Source organism: Malania oleifera, chromosome 13, assembly GCF_029873635.1.
Source record: "Malania oleifera isolate guangnan ecotype guangnan chromosome 13, ASM2987363v1, whole genome shotgun sequence".
Classification (NCBI taxonomy): Eukaryota; Viridiplantae; Streptophyta; class Magnoliopsida; order Santalales; family Ximeniaceae; genus Malania; species Malania oleifera.
Genome location: NC_080429.1, coordinates 19,444,171 through 19,463,795, shown reverse-complemented (window position 1 = coordinate 19,463,795; position 19,625 = coordinate 19,444,171). Strand labels below are relative to the sequence as shown.

The 19,625-nt window shown below is 40.4% G+C and overlaps 1 protein-coding gene across 1 annotated transcript; it reads left to right on the top strand.

The window, feature by feature from the left end:
- The first annotated feature begins 244 nt into the window (after window positions 1-244).
- LOC131146931 (protein LPA2) lies at window positions 245-19,074 on the top strand. The gene is made up of 2 exons (XM_058096785.1): window positions 245-736; window positions 18,599-19,074. Exons 1-2 carry the CDS (start codon window positions 274-276, stop codon window positions 18,742-18,744), a joined length of 609 nt encoding a protein of 202 aa, XP_057952768.1. The 5' UTR covers window positions 245-273; the 3' UTR covers window positions 18,745-19,074.
- Window positions 19,075-19,625: the final 551 nt, after the last annotated feature.

Below are 19,625 nucleotides of genomic sequence, written 5' to 3'. Positions count from 1 at the left end.
ATTTAAACAAATTTTACTGAATTAAGCAGCAAGATTTAAATAGTAGCCCAATCGATTGAGCGGCACGTGACAAGTAAACTCGCACATGATCCAACGAGATATGTCTAAGAAATAAATTGGTGATGAAGTGTGACAAATCTCACACACACGAACATCATTTGGAATTATTTTTTGGAACAGATTATTTTTTAATATATTATTTTAAATTAAAGATAAAAGGGTGAAAAAACTCATATAAAAGCGCATGGCAAAACATGTGGTTAACCAACTAAAATGAAAATGGCGCTACCAATCCAATCTTCTTCCTTCGCCACGAAACCCTTTGGTCTCGTCCATAATTCTCTCCTTCTTCTCCCCACCAGAACAAGATTTGTCATCAAATCGCAAAACCCACCAGAGGCTCAAAACCCCCCGGTCAATGGCGAGTCCACCGACGAATCCTCCCCCGTTCTGGTCCCACCTGAGAAACCCAGTTCATCTGGGCTTGGATTTGGCTCCTCTTCGTCTTCATCCACCAAATCTGCTGCAACTACCGGGGGTACCGAGAAGAAGCAGAAGAAGGGAAGAGAGCGGGCATCTGTAATTCGCCGGTCGCCGATGGCAAGACCTGCTTTTGCGTCTCAGCAGGAAGAGGGTCAATCCAAGGAACTGGGAAGGAATGAGAGCACTTTTCTTCTGGCTTGGTTAGGCCTCGGATCGATTATTCTCGTCGAGGGCATTGTTCTTGCAGCTTCAGGTGAAGTCGCCGATTTCTCGTCCTGTTAAACTTCAAAAATTGTGATTTTGTTGATTTTCATTAGGGTATATAATGTAGGTGTCTTTTTTTGGAGAGAAAAACATTTACCCAGTGCTTGCTACTCCAAACCTTCAACATTTTCCCCTGAAGTGGCACTCAAAGGAGTCGAACCTATATGTCTACCATTGAGCTCGAGCGAAGTTCAAATTAGACCTTTTACTTTTTGTTTTATTTGTATAGATTTACACTAATGCATGTGGCTGTATCTGTTATTGTTAAATTTAGGCAGTCAATGTGGGAATAGCCAGCACTGTTATGCAGCCTCATTATTTAATCTACTCTTTCCTCTCTAAGTACACGATGAGCCAATAGGTTTATGTCAGCCGGTGTTGTCACAGTGTTTTCAACCATTTGATGTTCATCCATGGATGCTTCACTTGCATCGAAAGCAAAAAATCTTTTTTTTCAGTTAAGCAATTTTGTTCAATTGATTTACCATGCAATCATCCTTTTTCTGTTTTGAGAAGTAAAGAAGCACCAAGGTATGCAACCCAAATATAAGAAAGGAATTTCCGGAGATATTGTATTAATAAAATCAATGATATACCATCCAAGGTATTGAATGCACATGCCAACAAACAATGCATGTTGCCACAAGTGGACTTGTTCAAGGAATTATGCTTGCCTTTGACCGTTTCTTGTGTACATGGGATGGTTAACCATTTTATAACAATGCCTTGTGTAATGAGAGTGTGACTCCTTGATCAATGTTATGTTTCCTATTGCCATAGGTAGAATAAAGTAAAAAGCTCTTTAGGGAGGGTGAGTGTTCATCAATCATTTTTAATTTCACTAGCATTTGTGTTGTGAAAATGCCCCTCAAACAATGCACAGCGGAATATGTAGGTTGTGTAAAGAATCAAACAAAACCAAATGCAACAATATAAATGGTGATTATGCAGATTCATTCCTCAACCACAGCATATAAACAAAGTAATAGTAAGAGCAATGACACCAGGAATTACGTGGTTCGGCAAAGCCTACATCTATGGGAGCAATCGGGAAAAATTTCACTATGAAGATCACAAATTACATAATACAATGATTTTCAATGATCTTCACTCATCTCCTCTATTCAATATGCCCAGAATAGCATATTTAACAACCCCATAGAGGCTTCCCTTCAAATGCCCAATCGTCCCAACGTTCACATTCAAAATTTGAAATCTTCCTCACAGCCTTGAGTCCATTCGTCGACGAATAAAGTCCATTCGTCGACAAATAGAGTCCATTCGTCGACGATTAGTGTTCATTCGTCGACGAACGAGACCTTTTCGTCGACGACTTCTGAATGTTTGAATTTTATCTGCTCTTGATATCTCCATTCGTCGATCAATGAGGCCCATTTGTCGACAAATACCTGCTGCACAACACAGAAGACTTCACACATATGTTTTTCTTCCTTTGTTTATGAACTCGACCAAGTATAAGAGTTACAAAAAATACAACAATCTTCACCTTGACGATTATACTCCCCTCAGGAGAACCTGAAAAAACATATCTGATTGCTCCACCTTGACCTTAGAACGTTCGATTAAAACCATCTCCCTTCTAGCACTTGGAAACATGGAGTAAGTTCAAGCAATGTCGCTTGAACTTGCCGCTGGTAGCTTTAGTTGTTACCATCAAACCCAATACAGTTGTAGATGCAACACCTGAAGACTTCATCTTAGGCTTCCAACAAGACCATCCCACAACAGTAAACACAAAAGCTGCTGCAAGCTTTATATCACTAAAGCCCTCTACATAGTCTTCAACAAAACTTGCAAATGGTGGTCCATTCTGTTACCTGCCGAAACACCCCATTGCACAATCATGGGGAACTTTTGACATATCCCGGACATCACAGCCCGTTCTTGGGTACTGAACGGTAGACATTCCATATTGATTCTCCACAGAACCCCCTTGAGATAGCAAATAAAGTCTCCCTGCGGTTTCATCCATAAAGCTACCTTGAGATAACACCAATCTCCCTGTAGCCCTATCCACAAAACTTCCTTGAGATAACTCTAATCTCCCTGCAGTTATGTCTATGCGAATTAGCAAATCAAGACCCATCTTGGGCGTACCCAACACATTCTTGTAAAAAACTTTCAACAGAGTTCCCAACTGATTAGCCTCAGTTAAAGCCTTTCTAGTCAATAACATGTCATTCACACACAATAGATACATCACTCCACTGCATCCTATTACCCTCTTCCAGGAAGTCTCATCAACTCACACACCTGGTACATATGCAATACCTCAATTTTCTCCACCATAACACTTATCCTTCTATTTTTCCCTTAGCCATGCATTGCAACTTGAAAAATAGTAGAAACCTTGCTGCTGGTAGTAATGAATACATGAAACACCAGAATGCCAAATTTACACCTAAATGGTGGTCTGATAGTGGTCATGGGCCCACCGTGATTCTGTTGGTCCCCCAAGCAGAAACTCCACGCAATATGACCAATGTCATCTCTGCCTTGAGTTTGTAGCTCCACTTGCATCACACGCCCATTCATACCGTGATACTGTTGACCCAAGATAGAACTCCCCGCATTTATGCCCTGAGTCCCTATCTCCGCCTAAATAACATGATTGCTATTGCAACCGTTTTTTGGCATTTGTTTCTCTTCCTTTACCTGAGTATGCTGCTCCATAGCTTCGTTAACAAAAGTCATGTCCTCGATCATCCCTTTATTTTCCATAGGTTCACTCAGCTTGAACCCACCTTTCTTATACCCCAGAAAAGTGTACTGTCCAAAAATAACACCAAGTCTAGATTCTCCATCACTAGAATATTGCACCAGTGGACATCCACTCACAATCGAGTTGTCTACCGCAAAACCTGCCCACAATTCACCTGCAACTTTCCCATCTAACGATACCTTTGGCGATTGGTCACACGAGAAACGTGCCATACTCACTGACTTTACCAATAAGTATCTTGCAAGCCCTGAATATGATCTGCCTTGCTCACAACACTCCTTGAACAAAACCAGCGTTCTCAGCCCCTAAATGTTTGATTTGAGAATCTTTCTCTCGGTCTGGTTCTCCACCTTAGTCAATGCATGAAGTACACCAAGACCCTTCGTGATAAACCCTAGAAATACATATGTCTATCCCTTGAGGCTATCATCATCGGTTCCCAAACATCTGAATACATGTAGTCACCCATATGCTTTAACTACATATGCCACAAGATATCTGACTCAGATTCAACAACTGCAGATCCACCTACAACTGTAACATCTTGCAGTGCATAGATATTTCCCGCTACTTTTTCTCCTTTCATCACTATCGAGTTGCCTTCACATATTTTCATTTCTCCACTTTTGGACTTGTAACGTTATCCATTACAATTTAAAGTACCCAATAAAATACCATTCTTCCTTAGACCCGGTTCATGCTTTACATCACATATGGTTCTTACAACACCATCATACATTCTGATTTTGACATTTTCAATAACAAATATTTTACATGAAATATCATTTTCCATCAAAATACAACTAACATAAACTGACCTGTAGGTGTCAAACCATTTTCTAGGATAAAAGCATCCGGTATCTAAGATCCAAGAATCACCCGTGAGGCACTCCGAACCTGATGAAACACATAGCATATCTCCATCAGTACATTCTGAATCTTCCTCAACTACACTTTCAGATTTTGACGAACCCTTAGACATATATTGGCATTCTAGTTTTTGCCAAACTAATGCCGGAGAATCCTCATCTGTGACGTGATACAACACATCATTAGCCAAACAAAGTCGAAAGGTTGATACTTCCGTTGCTCTTAATTCATTCCAAGTCGTTGCATCCATGCTATCCGGTTGAATTCTGTATAAAACTTTCACCATACCTTGTTGCACCTAGAGCTCCTTCACCCTCCTCTGCCACAAACCGAAATTTCCGGTTCCATAAAATTTAACAACATCAAATTTTGCAGAAGAAGAAGCAGAGGCTAGTACAACTTCGCTCTGATACCAATTGTTGTGAAATAATGTCTCTCAAACAATGCACAACGGAATATGTATATTGTATAAAAGGATCAAACATACACTTGCAACTATCTAAATGGTGAATACATAATACTTCCACAACCATAGCAATATAAAGAAAGTAATAATAAGAGCAATGACACTAGGAATTACGTGGTTCGGCAAAGCCTACATCCACAGGAGCAATCGGGAAAGATTTCACTATGAAGATTACAAATTACACAATACAATGATTTTCAATGATCTTTACTCATCTCCTCTATACAATATACCCAGAATAGTATATTTAATAATCCCACTGAGGCTTCCCTCCAAATGCCCAATCGTCCCAACATTCACATTCAAAATTTGAAACCTTCCTCGCAGCCCTAAGTCCATTTGTCGACGAATAGGATCCATTTGTCGATGATTAGTTTTCATTCGTCGACGAATGAGACCTTTTTGTCGATGACTTCTGAATGTTTGAAGTTTATCTGCTCTCAGTAACTCCATTCGTCGACGAATGAGGCCTATTCGTCGATGAATACCTGCTGCACAGCACCAAAGACTTCACACATATGCTTTTCTTCCTTTGTTTATGAACTCCACCAAGTATAAGAGCCACAAAAAACCCAACAATTTGTAACTGTGTTTAGCCTACTTGCCTCCCTCGCAAAACACACTTTACCTATGGAGGTATTAATAATGAACTACGTTCCTCATTGTTTAACGCATGACTCTTGTTTGCTTTCATGAATAGATCATAGGATCATAGAATCGCACAATCTGGACCAGGATTTTGATAATCATGATCCCAAGGGACCTAGAAAAGAGACTGTTGTCCTCAGAATTAGGAATCAATGGCCTAGTTGCGAATTGGGATTGCATGATTGTCAAGTAAGTGAAAATGGATAGAACTTAAAATGGCTAAAATTAAGACAATCTAGGCCGTTGAATTCCTAATTGAATTAACAATTCTTGCCTTGGAAAGAGGAAGAGTGAACCAGATATCTGTACAGTTTGTAAAAAGTGATATATATTAACTATGATGGACTATATGCTGAAGAAGGGTTCATTGGTTGACCCTAACTAGAGAGCTATAGGTGATGATAATAAGAGGGTTTGGATGGAGGATATATGTCTTAAATTTATTTAGTTGTATTTCAACAAGGTTTTGACTAGATTCATCTTGTCTTTTCCCCTCCATTTTCAAAGGAATTGATGAGTTTTAAGTTAAACTAACATTCATTTAGTTTTTAGCCTGCCATTACTTTGGCCATGATTTTAAGATGAACTATAATTTGCTTGTCTAGCCAATGGTCCTACAGCTGTTGTGTTAGGGGGAGGATTACTTTCCTGTAAGAAAACCATGTGCTATTGACTTGCTATGAATGTACTGCTATTTTATAGGTTTCATGTTGAAATATGGTCATTGAATTCCTTCTTGAATGATTTCATGGATAATGTACATAATTTCCCTTTCTATTCTGACATTTAGATGGGTTCTATCCCTTAAAACTTTAAAGGCTTGAGGTCAAGCTTCAAAACTTGAGGCTTCATAGATCTCTCAAACCATCTGGAGAGGTTTTTTATGATCATTATTTTGCATAGTTCAATGCAGTAACAAAAATATCCTTGACTTTGTTAGTGTTGAATGTTTCCATAGGCAATTCCAAATATGAACTTCCAGGATTGATGGCAGCATAGGTAAAACATGGCTTCATACTTGTGCAATTGATGTAAGCGTTGCCTGCTTGGCAACTGGGTCATATTCTGATAGTTGTGCTACCTGTCCTTAAAATGATAATCCTGTAGCAAATTGACTTAAGTAATTAGAAGGTGTTATATGCAGGTCACTGATTTTTCAAGGACTGCTTTTATTGTTCTCTTAGCATGCGAGAGGGCAGAGGCCATTTAATAAGGTTCTGTCTAGGACTCTAGGTTTATCATATTTAATGTTGTGGTCCTTGATTTAATTAATAATGCTTTCGCTATATTTATGTTTAGAATATATTAGCCCTTGTAAAAGGCACTCATACTGGTGCCCATGCAACCCAAAGGAATGGGTCTTGTTTGGAAAAAGGAATGGCAACACCACTGTATTTAAGGTTTGGGCTTTGTGGACTATTTAATACACGCAACCCAATATATTCCATTTTAGTCTTTTAAACATTGAAATGGGGTTGGTGGCTGTCAAATATTTTGTGAATGGCCGAATGAATTGGCCTTGAGTTTTGTATATTATATATAGACTTTACAAGAATGCTATACATGGAAAGTAAATAAGGTCTATCATGATTCTAGCCCTATACAAGTAAACTATAATTTGTCAATTCCCAATCATGTAAACTAAATATATGCTAACTATACAAAATAATGAATTTACATGTAAGGATATAAATGTGGGCTGAAGTAAGGAAAGAAATCTTTTGCTTTGCTGTTTGCTGTTTTGTTGACAACCCCCCTCAAATTGATGCGGGTTGATCAACAAGCATCAATTCGCTACTTAGGAAGCAATGTTGATGACGAGTGAGCGCCTTGGTGAAGATATTCGCAATTTGTAATTCAATGGCAATGTGTGGACGAGTGATAACACGAGCTTCAAATGCTTCACGGATAGAGTGACAATCGACTTCAATATGCTTCGTGCGCTCATGATAGACGGGGTTGGTCGTGATCTGGTAGCACTTGTATTATTGGCATGTAGAGGTGTATGATTGGTCTCAGAAAAATCTAGCTCAGCAAGCAAGCCTTGAAGCCAAATAATTTCAGAAAAAGCAAGAGACATTGCCCGTTATCTAGATTCCGTCGATGACTTAGAAATTTTATCTTGCTTCTTACTCTTCCAAGAGATCAATGCATCACCTAAGAACACACACCAACCAATGATGGAGCGACGTGTATCCGCACAACGAGCCCAATCAGCATCGCTATAAGTAGCAAGGCGAGTAGAATTGCTTATAGGGAAGAATAAACCACGGGCAAAAATGCCCTAAAAGTGTATGATCCTACGGACAACAGCCAAATGAAGATGATGAGGAGTTTGAAGAAACTAATTGACTTGTTGTACAACAAAAGAAATGTCTGGTCTAGTAATGGTGAGATAGACAAGACTACCCACCAGCTTTCGATATAAATGGGATCAGCAAGAAAATCACCCTTCTCTTCGCGAAGCTTGACATTTAATTCCATGGGAGTATCAACAGAAGTACCCTTCTGAAGGCCAGCTGTGGCCAACAAGTCACTAGCATACTCATGTTAATTGAGTGAAATACTTGAGGGACTACAATTCACCTCAAGACCAAGAAAATATGTGAGAGACCCAAGATCTTTCATATGAAAGGAGTCTGAGAGATGAGTCTTGAGTTGAGCAAGTAAAGTAGAATCCGAACTAGTAATCACAATATCATTAACATAAACCAAAAGAACAACAGTGCCATGTCTGATTTCTGAAGAAACAATGAAGTGTCATACTTGCTATGCTTGAATGAAAATTGTAATAAAGTGGTGCGGAATTTATCAAACCAGACCCTCGGAGCTTGTTTAAGACCATAAAGAGAACAACGAAGCTTACACACATGTGAAGTCGGAGAGGGAAACAAGCCCGGGGTTGGCTTCATATAAATACACTCTTTAAGATCCCCGTGAAGAAAAGCATTCTTGACATCCATCTGATGTAGTGGCCACTCATTGGAAGCAGCAATAGCCAGAATGGTACGAACAGTAGTCATCTTAGCCACAGGAGCAAAGGTCTCTTCATAATTGACACCATATTCCTGATTATTCCCAAGTGCAACAAGGCGAGCTTTGTAACGATCCAGACTTCTATTAGATCGGACCTTGACTGAGTAAACCCATTTACAACCCAGAGGAACAATAGTGGGAGAACAACGCTTAATGTCCTAGGTGTGATTGGCCTCTAGAGCGGCAATTTCTTCTTGCATAGCTGGTCGCCAACAATCATGCTTGGCAGCGTGCGAGTAGGAAGTGGGAATATCTAAATTGGACAATGTAGCAGTAAGAGCTGAAACAGAGTTACTAGAACTTGAAGAGGGAGACCCATAGCTGTCTGGGGATACAGACACTCAAGAAGAGCGACGTACCAAATGCTCTGGAGGTGCGGCAACTGACTGAATTTGGAGCATGGTAAGATCAAATATCAGATGAGCTACCAGAAGAGACTTCGGGCGGGGGCACCGTGTATACACAATACCTGGTTTAAAATGAGAACTGATTGGATGAGGATCCGAGAACTGCTCCTCAAAGGAAGGGAGAATCACAGTTGGAGAGGAGGGTACAGAGGACACAGGAAAGAAATGTTGATTTTTAAAGAAAATAACATTCCTAGAAATGCGTGTATGATGTAATGTAGGATCATAGCAAACAAATCCCTTTTGACACACATTTTATCCCAAGAATGCACATCGAACAGATTAAGCAGATAATTTATGTTGCTCATAAGGAGGTAAATGAACAAATATACACAACCAAAGGTACGAAGGATATCGTAACTCAGTTGCTTAGCAAATAAACGAAAATAGGGAGACTCCATGAGTAGGACTTGATAAGGTAAACGATTAGTCAAGTAGCAGTTTTCAAAGCCTCAACCTAGAACAAGGATGGAACAGAGGATTCCAGCAAGAGAGTACAGACCACATCTAGGATGACGATTTTTCCGTTTGGCTACTCCATTCTGTTGGGGAGTAGTAGGATATGAACGTTGATGAATAATGCCTTTAGAAGCCAAAAATTCCTGAAACTCAGTAGACACATATTCGCCCCCAGAATCTGTGCGTAATGTCTTAATAGAAGCAGAAAATTGATTGTCAACATACGCTAAAAACTCAATGAAAGTAGGAAAACCTCAGATTTAGAGTGAATAAAGTAGACCCAAGTAAATTTGCTATGATCATCAATGAAAGTCACATAGTATTTAAATTTTTCACGTGAACTAACTGGGGAAGGTCCCCAAACATCATTGTGGATAAGCTCAAAACACCGAGAAGCTCTACTAGCTTGCAAAGGGGAGGGAAGAGTTTTGCTTTTACCAAGTTTGCAAGAGGCGCATTCAAGAGATAAAGAAGAACGTTCTTTATTACCAAGTAAAGTAGAGTTCAATACATGAGATAAAATTTGAGTATTGGAATGGCCTAAATGACGATGCCACACCACACTAAGATCTGAAACATTATTACGAGCAAAAGACTTAATAGAAGAAACTGGAGAACGTGCTAGAATAGGCAAAAGTAGTGGAAACAAGCGCCCCACTTAGGTCCCTTTGCGATCGGATCCCCCGTTACTTGGCCTTGCACAACACAACCATTATCAGAAAAATTAATTGCACAATTGTTATCAACTAATTGACCAACAAAAATAAGATTCGTGGAAAGTTGAGGAGCAAGAAACACATTAGTGAACTTAGAAGAGGCATCTCCGATAGTAGCTATTGGCAAAGAACTGCCATTGACAGTCTGAATAGCAGATTGACCAACGTAGGGACGAACATGACACAAGGTAGTGGGATTATTCGTCATGTGATTCGAGGCACCCGAGTCCACATACCGTAGATTAATAGAATTGTTACCTTGGAGCCCCATTGCTGATAATGCCGAAATTAGCATCTGTTGCACCATTTCGGGTGTGTAGTAATTCGCTGGAGGAGGTACAGGAATAGAGAAGTCACCTGAAGAAGAGCCAGGAGCCGCAATCGTCACTGTGGGTGGTACACTAACAGAAGTCTGGAATGCCTGGGCCTGACAATTCTGTGGGCGGATACAACATTCTTTGATAATGTGACCCTTCTTCTTGCGATAAGAGCAGAATTTCTTTGAACAATTAGCAGCGATATGTCCAAATTCTTTGAAGCAAAAACATTGCAAAGTGCTAGAATGTGCAGGCGGTCCTCGTCGTTGAGCAGCATAAGGCACAGGGACAGACTTGAAACTACCATGAGATTGTGTCAGAGTAACTTGAGTACTAAGCCGTTGTTCTTCACGAAGTAACTCACTAAAACAAACATCTAGAGAAGGAACAGGGAGAGTGATTTAGCAGAGATGAGTGAATAGATTCATACTCGGGGTGGAGTTTCATAAGAAACTGATCACGGCGACTAGTCTTGTGAAGACGTTGAATAATGGGAAGAGAAGCCGCAAGAACATCCGCAGTAACCAGATCAGGATATTCATTCCAAAGAGTTAGAAACCCTGAATAATAGTGTTGGATGGAACGATTGTCATGTTGAAACATGGCAATCACATGCTCTAACTGAAAACGACGGGCATCGTTATCTTGATGATATACTGCTTTTAAATAAGCCCGCATGGATTGAGCGGTGTGATAAGGTCGCAAGTTGGGGACAATATGTGGATGAACCGAGCCAAGAAGCCAAGACATAATCCGAGCATCAAGCATAGACCATGAAGGATAAGCTGCAGACTCCTTGGATTAATTAGGATTGGGTGCACAATCTGAGCCATCAATATGACCCCAAAGATCTTTTTCCTTCAGGAAAAGTTAACATTGAAAAGCCCACGTAAAATAATTGTTGCCCAAAAATTGGCACATATAGGTTCGGAGTCCATGCTAAATAATGGAGAAAATCGAGAAGCCCAAAAAAAACAGATTGTGCTGAAAGAAATAGACCACCAGAAAATCTAGAAGCCCAAAATAAACAACACAGGTGTTGCGACGTCCCGGACCCGACCTTTCTTGATGCTGTGAGACTGAATGGTGCTTTTTTGATTGTTTGCTCGTGGTCCGTTTAGGCCTTGCTCATGTTTCGATCTCTGGATGGTCTTTAAGACTCGGGACGAAATGTAGGCTTAGGGATGTTGGCTCTCAGAAGAAAAGGAAACCCAGGCTCAAAAAACCCCATCGCCTGATAACTACCCCAGTTTGGGGTTTCTACGAGGTATTGACCGAACTTGTCACTTTAACAAGCTGCCTACGTACCTTTTCAGGATTAGGTCATTACGTAGTTCAGACTCGACATTGAGTCTGGCAAATCATTTTAGACAACAACGCGTGCACCAATCAGGTTAGGTCTTTTATTTAGACTATAACGTAGGCTAGGGGTACTGGTTAAATAAGGAAACGGCTTTGATATGACTCAAACTTTGATGAACTTAAAAGGGTAATCCTCCGTCAAAGATCACACCTTAAGCATGTCCATTTTGTTTCTTTTTTTTTTTCCTCTGCATTTTCTTCTTTTGCTTTCCCTTTTATGGAGGATTTTTGAGCGATGCTCAATAGGGACTAATCTTTTTAAAACTGCTCCAGTGTGGGGTGTGATCATTTGGTGGGTCGGTCGAGAATCGAACTCTTTCTAGGCTCAAGGGGGCTTGCAAAGAGGTTTTCTTTTTCTCAATTTTTACTTTTTCGGTAGCCAAAAAATGGTCTGCCATTTCTTTGGGTAACCAATTGCTGTCTCATATAATCTGTCAGACCTTTGAAAAACCCTGATCCAATTTGATTTTTGGGAAATGACTTTTTTGAACAAAATGGTTTAATTTTAAAGGTCAAAAGGTTCTTCAAGCGATTAACAAACTTTGGGTTTTTTAAAGGGAAATTGGTGGGCCAAAAATGGCCATCTGTCATTTAATCGAAACGATGAGTAAAGAGAGAACGCATACTGATCCTTTTATTAACTTTTCTTTGGGAATATACACAGCCATTAAGCGTAGTACTACTTTATAGCATCAGAATTAATAGGATGCAAGAGGTCGGTTCCGTCCATGTTTGCCAATAATAGGACGCCTCCTGAGAATGCCTTCTTCACCACGTAAGGCCCTTCGTAGTTAGGCATCCACTTGCTGCGAGGGTCCGTATGGATCGACAAAATCTTATTCAATACCAAATCCCCCTCCTGGAACTGCCGGGGGCACACCTTCTTGTTGAATGCCCTTATCATTCTCCTTTGGTACATTTGTCCATGGGCAATGGCGGCCATCCTTTTTTCTTTAATTAGGTTCAATTGATCGTATTGGGATTGTACCCATTCTGCCTCAGTCAATTTTGCTTATTTCAGGACCCTCAGAGATGGGATTTCGACTTCTATCGGGACCACAACCTCCATTCCGTATACTAGAGAGAAAGGGGTAGCACTTGTGGGGGTTCGGATTGTGGTTCTGTAGGCCATCAGAGCAAAGGGGAGCTTGTTATGCCAATCTTTGTAAGTTTCTGTTATTTTCTCCAAGATGTTCTTATTGGCTGCTTCCACCGCCCCATTCATCTGAGGTCTATAAGGTGCCAAATTGTGGTGCCTGACCTTGAACTGATCGCATAACTTCGTCATTACTTCGTTGTTCAAGTTCTTGGCATTGTCTGTAATTATCCTTTTGGGGATTCCGTATCGGCAGATCAGCTCTCTTTTGATGAAACGGCTAACCACGTTCTGCGTGACACTAGCATATCAGGCTGCCTCTACCCATTTTGTGAAATAATCAATAGCCACAAAGATGAAATAGTGCCCGTTACTGGCTTTCGGAGTAATCAGCCCAATCACGTCCATACCCCAAGATGAAAAGGGCCAAGGTGCGGATAGGGCGTGGAGTGGGGCTGGTGGAACTTGTATCCGGTCTCCGTAAACTTTGCATTTATGGCACTTTCGGGCATATTCAATGCAATCCCTTTTCATGATCATCCAGTAATATCCATTCTTGAGGATTTTCTGTGCCAACGAGTGACCCCCGACATGAGTACCACGGACTCCTTCGTGGACTTCATGCATGATATGTCGTGCTTCCCGCACTTCTACACAACGTAGAAGGGTCATATCGTGGTTCCTTTTGTACAACACCTCACCGTCCAAGAAGAATCCCATTGCCAACCTCCTGATTGCCTTTCGGTCATTGCTGGTTGCCCCTTTAGGGTACTCATTTTGCTGGATGTATGTCTTGATATCATGAATCCAAGGCTTTCCGTCGGCCTCCTCTATCACGGTGCAGTGGGCGGGCTCCGACTGTATTTTGATCTGAATAGGCTCAATCTCCACCCCTTCTTCTACTTTAAACAAGGTGGCCAGTGTAGCCAACGCATTAGGAATCACATTGTTTTCTCATGGCTGGTGGGAGAAACTGATACTATCAAATCCTTTGATCATCTCTTGGATGTACTCCTGATACGGTACCAGTTTGGCATCTTGAGTTTCCCATTCTCCAGTCAGCTGGTGAATGACCAAGGCCGAGTCTCCTCTTACCGTTAAATGCTCGGCACCCCGATCCATAGCGGCTTGCAATCCCAGTATACATGTCTCGTATTTTGCTATGTTATTGGTGCATGGAAAATTCTGCTTGGCTACGACCAGATAATGTCTCCTTCCTGGTGATATGAGTACGACTCCTATTCCATGTCCCCACACATTGACCGCCCCATCAAATAACATCATCTATCTTTCGTAATCTTCTTCTTCTTGGCTTATTGAATCGATATCCTTATCCGAGAAGTCAAACTCCATATGCTGGTAATCCTCCACAGCTCTATCTGCCAGATATTTCGCAATGATACTTTCCTTGATGGCTTTCCTGGTGACATAAGTAATGTCATATTCGGTCAACAACATCTGCTAATGTGCTAACCGTCCTGTCACTGCAGGCTTTTCAAACATGTACTTGATTGGGTCCATTTTGGAGATCAGCTAGGTGGAGTAATTGCCTCAACCTATTGACCGCCCATACCAAAGCACAACATTCCAAGTCGGAGTGCTTAGACTCGTAATTCGTGAACTTCTTTCTTAGGTAGTAAATGACCCTTTCTTTTCTCCCTGATTCATCGTGTTGGCCTAATACACATCCCATGGAGTTTTCTGATATAGCAAGGTAAAGGATTAGCGGCCTTCTAGGCACTGGAGGTACTAACATTGGAGGGTTCAAGAGGTACTCCTTTATCCTTTCGAAAGCTATTTGGCACTCTTAGTTCTACTTGATATGCCTAACCAAGCCCTGATCCGACCCCAAACCTCTCTTGAGAATTGACATGAGAAAAAGAGATGCTCATTGGACTCCACCTTTATGGTGAGGGACCTTTCTTGATGCTGGGGCAGTTGTTGAGAAGGGCGAGAGGTAGTTTTCATTAGTTAATGTCGGTATCATGAGACTAGGAGACGCTGGTGTAAGGTTTATCCTTTTCCTGAAACAATTTCTAAACATAGCATAACAACTATTTTGCATAGCCTGATATCTTGATTCAGCAAATTGATGACATAAATGCATAATCATTTTCATTACCAAAAACCCTCTTGTTTTTTCAAAAATCCCCAAAAACGGATAGTCAAAAGAATTAAGGTTCTGAAACACTGGGGCAGATTTCGAGCGCCAGTGGGAAATGGAAGCATGTCCAGAATCAACGGAAAATAAACACGGGGGCAGATTTCGAGCGTCGGTGGGAAATTGAAGCTTTTCTAGAATCAGCGGGAAGCTAACACTGCGGCAAAAGATATCTTTTGGGGGATGAGATGTTTGAGCCTTAGTTTCCATCTTCTTTTGAAAACCTAAATCCCCAAGGCCTACATTTCGTCTCGAGTCTTAAAGATCATCTTGAGATCAAAACATGGGTCGGACTGGTTGAACTAGGAGCAACAATTAAACAAGAGATTTTCAGTGGGTTCACAGCAAAATGAGATAAAAGAGGAGAAGTTTCCCTTGATAAAACAGGGGCAATCGACAAAGGGAGAAAGTCAGTTATCCAGCCTGATAGACTAGCATCAATATCACATGACTTTTGAATACTGGCATAAAAATTTTCCTTTCAAAATAGCATGAACATGGTAAAACATCTATTTTGTGCATTTGATCTCTTGATTTAGCAAATTGATGTCCTAAATGCATGAACATTCATCCTTTGAAAAAAGAGACTCCCTTTCTCACTCTTCAAAAGCTCCAAAAGAGGAATGGATAGTCACAGAAGGTATCCAGCAAGGAATTGCCAAGAAGGTCCCTATTGAAAGAATGCCAAGTGAACAGAATCAGCCATTGATGAATGTAACTAGGGCAAACTCCATGTTGAGTTCCTGTGAAGTCAATCCAGGTGCCTTCATGATAGAGCAAAAGTTGAAAGCGTAACCAAGATCAGTGACATGAAACTGGGGCAGATTTTGGGTTGAGTGTCATTTGAGCCAGATTCAGGGGCATTCACGTCAGATTGGAGTTCGAAAACATGGTCAAACTCAGAAATTGGGTTGATGATTACAAGCGCATTGGAAAAAGAAATTTCATTCATTATCATGCATTTCATTAAATAGAAAAGAAAAATGTATACATGATTTTGTGTCATAGGTAGCAACATGCATACATATAGCGACATATCCCTACATGCATACATAAAGCAATAGAGCATTATTCCTCCATACATGTCTTGTTAAATAAACTTCTGAACATCTTTTTGCACCTTTGACTGAGTAATTCTTGAAATTGGGGCAGCAAATCCCAGGCACAGATTGACACACTTTGAAACTGGGGTAGCTGACCCCAGACTTGGATTGATTCACTTTGAAACTATGGCAGCTGACCCTAGACTTAGATTGAGTCACTTTGAAATTGAGGCAGTTGGCCCCAGGCACAGATTGATATGCTTTGAAACTAGGGCAGGTGACCCCAAGAACAAATTGAGACATCTGTTTTGGAAACTGGGCTGTTGACCTAGGAGAAAATTAACCCATTTGTTTTAACACCTGAGCAATCCTTGAGTTTTTCGAGATCCTACACTCGAATGATCATTTTGACTCTCAAGATTCTACACTTGAGACTCTCAAGATTCCACACTTGAGATTGTTGAGATCCTACACTCGAGCAATCAGCAAACTCTCAGAATCCTACATCTGAGAAGTCCTCGAGATCCTACACTCGAGCAATCAACGGACTCTCAGAATCCTACATCTGAGAAGTTCTCGAGATCCTACACTCGAGCAATCAACAAACTCTTAGAATCCTACATTTGAGAAGTTCCCGAGATCCTACACTCGAACAATTAGCAAACTCTCAGAATCCTACATTTGAGAAGTCATCGAGATCCTACACTCGAGCATTTAGCAGACCCTCAGAAGCCTACATCTGAGAAGTCCTCGAGATCCTACACTTGAGCAGTTAGCAGACTCTTAGAATCCTACATCTGAGAAGTCCTCGAGATCATACACTCGAGCAATTAGCAGACTCTCAGAATCCTACATCTAAGAAATCCTCGAGATCCTACACTCGAGCAATCAACATACTCTCAGAATCCTACCTTTGAGAAATCTTCGAGATCCTACACTCGAGCAGCCAACAGACTCTCAGAATCCTTAGTCTGAGAAGTCCTTGAGATCCTACATGAGTAATCAGCAGACCGATTCTCCCCCTAACGGGGTAGCAATCAAGTGTTCTAACCGCACTTCAAAAGGTTAGTGGCGACTCCATACACCATGTTTTCCACGAAAATCACACATTCATTTTTTCCTGTTTGCAGCAGCACCCATTGCCAGAGTGGTTTCTGGCGGGTCTGGGACGTCGCGACAGCAGGTACGAAGAAAAACCAAGAACAACCTCCCTGCACTAAAAAATTAAATCTGGAACCAAATAACTGCACTCAAAATTAAATCTTGAACCAAGCACCTGCTGTGCTGAGAAGATAAGTGCCAGAAACAAAAACAGAAAGCTGTTGCTTGCTTGCCGAGAGTCACAAACAGCAACAGAAACTGGAGAAATAAGTGGCAAACCAGAAACCTGCTGTGTCTGCTTGCCGAAAGTCACAGGCCTGCTTGCCAAGAGTCCAGAAACTGGAGAAATAAGTGGCTAACCAGAAACCTGCTGTGCCTGCTTGCCGAAAGTCCCAAACAGCAACAGAAAAGTGTTGCCTGCTTGCCGAGAATCACAAGGACATAAACTGTACGAATAAATGGCAACCTGGAAACCTGCTGTGCCGACAGCCACGCAGCCACAGAAGTACCGAAAAACAGAGAAAAAATTCCAGAAGAGAAAAAAAAAACCCCAACAACCATGAAACCGAGAAGACAAAGAATCGAAAGGGGAATAAAACCTAGCAGTTGGCTGGCTCTGATACCATGTCAAATATTTTGTGAATGGCTGAATGAATTGGCCTTGAGTTCTGTATATTATATATAGACTTTACAAGAATGCTATACATGGAAAGTAAATAAGGTCTATCATGATTCTTGCCCTATACAAGTAAACTATAATCTGTCAAGTCCTATACATGTAAACTAAATATATGCTAACTGTACAAAATAATGAATTGAAATATAAGGAAATAAATGTGGGCTGAAGTAAGGAAAGAAATCTTTTGCTTTGCTGTTTGCTGTTCCATTGACAGTGACAACAAGTATCTACTTTTTAGAAATGTTGCTTTGTGACAATATGCATGAAATCTGCTCCTACCCACCTGCTAGATTAATCAGAAACATTTAGAATTTTCTTGAAGTTATATTTGGTTTGAAACAAAACAGATGATCTTGTTTAACAAAATTTGTATAATATCATGAATGGTAATGAATGTTTTCATTTCATAAATTGGGGTGAGTTCACAAACTCTTTCACTCCTTTACCAGCGGAACTTCTCATTATTCTGTTGCATAATAACCTTCTGATATGCTCTTGATTTTTACCTTCAGTTGCTTCCAACCATACTTTACAAAATCTGGCCTTCTGTTTGAAGGCAAGTCTCCCCAGCAAGATATATGTAATCTGTTTACTGCAGAATTTGATAATATTGCTGAGAAGTATATGGTTAACTGGTCCTGACCACATATTAGATTAAATCAATTTTATTCTTGCACTATTTTTCTTAAATTTGAAAGTTGTGATTTGCTTCTAGATTGTGACTTTTTTGCTCTGTTATATCTGCAGGCTTCCTACCAGAAGAGTGGGATAAATTCTTCGTGAAGTATCTCTACCCATCTTTCACTCCAACAGTCATCTTGTTTCTTGCTGGAACAGTTGTATATGGAGTGTCGAAGTACTTGCAGAATGAAAAACTTAAAGGACAAAAGTAATCTTTGAATCTAAACTGACATTTCAGGGTTGATTGAGGAAGTAATGGGTAGAACTTCGAGTAATCATGGATTAGTACGTTCACACTCTTACACCTAATGCTTTCCATGCTGAACAGACAGAAATATCACTGAGATTGGATGACTAAGTTGCCGTGGCTAGTTTTACAAAAGGGAACGAGACTTGCCGTCTTCTGGATCATTACAAGGGGGCAAGAAAAATAAATGCCAAGCTGGAGTGGCTGTGTGATGTATCTAAATATGTTTTCTATTATTCAATCTAACACTTCATATTTGGTTCATGCAATCTAGAATTACTTATTTTTGGTCAAATGATGCCCTACTGAATTGTCACTTAATCTTTAAACTGTTTGTGTACAGTTTTAAAATTTTCAATTTTGGTTTCCATTGTAGTGATTAGCTTTATTCGGATTGATTATGGAAATTGGTGTGTTTGAATGACATCTGAGCTTGAACTTGCTCAACCCAATGCCATTGATTTTAAGTCATGAACTGCAACATCTTCCGATAATTGTTTTATTCTTGGTTCTGGTTTGGTGAATCGGCATATTTGGGCATTTTTTTGTGTGATGTTAAAAGGATGGATTTTGGACCACCAAGTTTTGCTTCTGCTAGTTTGAGTTACAACACTTGCTTCAACTTGTTTTCTTCGTTTTTTTTGGGGGTGGGGGGTGGTTTGAGACAGCCATAGTAAGTGTGGATTAGAGTTCTCTGTTATGCTTGCTTACTCAGAAGTCTGTACAGGTATCTGAGTTAACAGTTTATGGATATTAACTGTCTAGACATGACAAAAATGACACAAAATTACAGTTTCTTGTATTTGTAGATAATATGGGGATTATTTGATGTGTGAACCCATCATA

What these genes read in the sequence shown, in the direction of transcription:
- LOC131146931 (XM_058096785.1), top strand. Translation starts at nt 274, where the DNA reads ATGAAAATGGCGCTACCAATCCAATCTTCTTCCTTCGCCACGAAACCC. An exon ending in CATTGTTCTTGCAGCTTCAG is followed by an intron (nt 737 to 18,598) that starts GTGAAGTCGCCG and finishes TTATATCTGCAG; the next exon opens with GCTTCCTACCAGAAGAGTGG.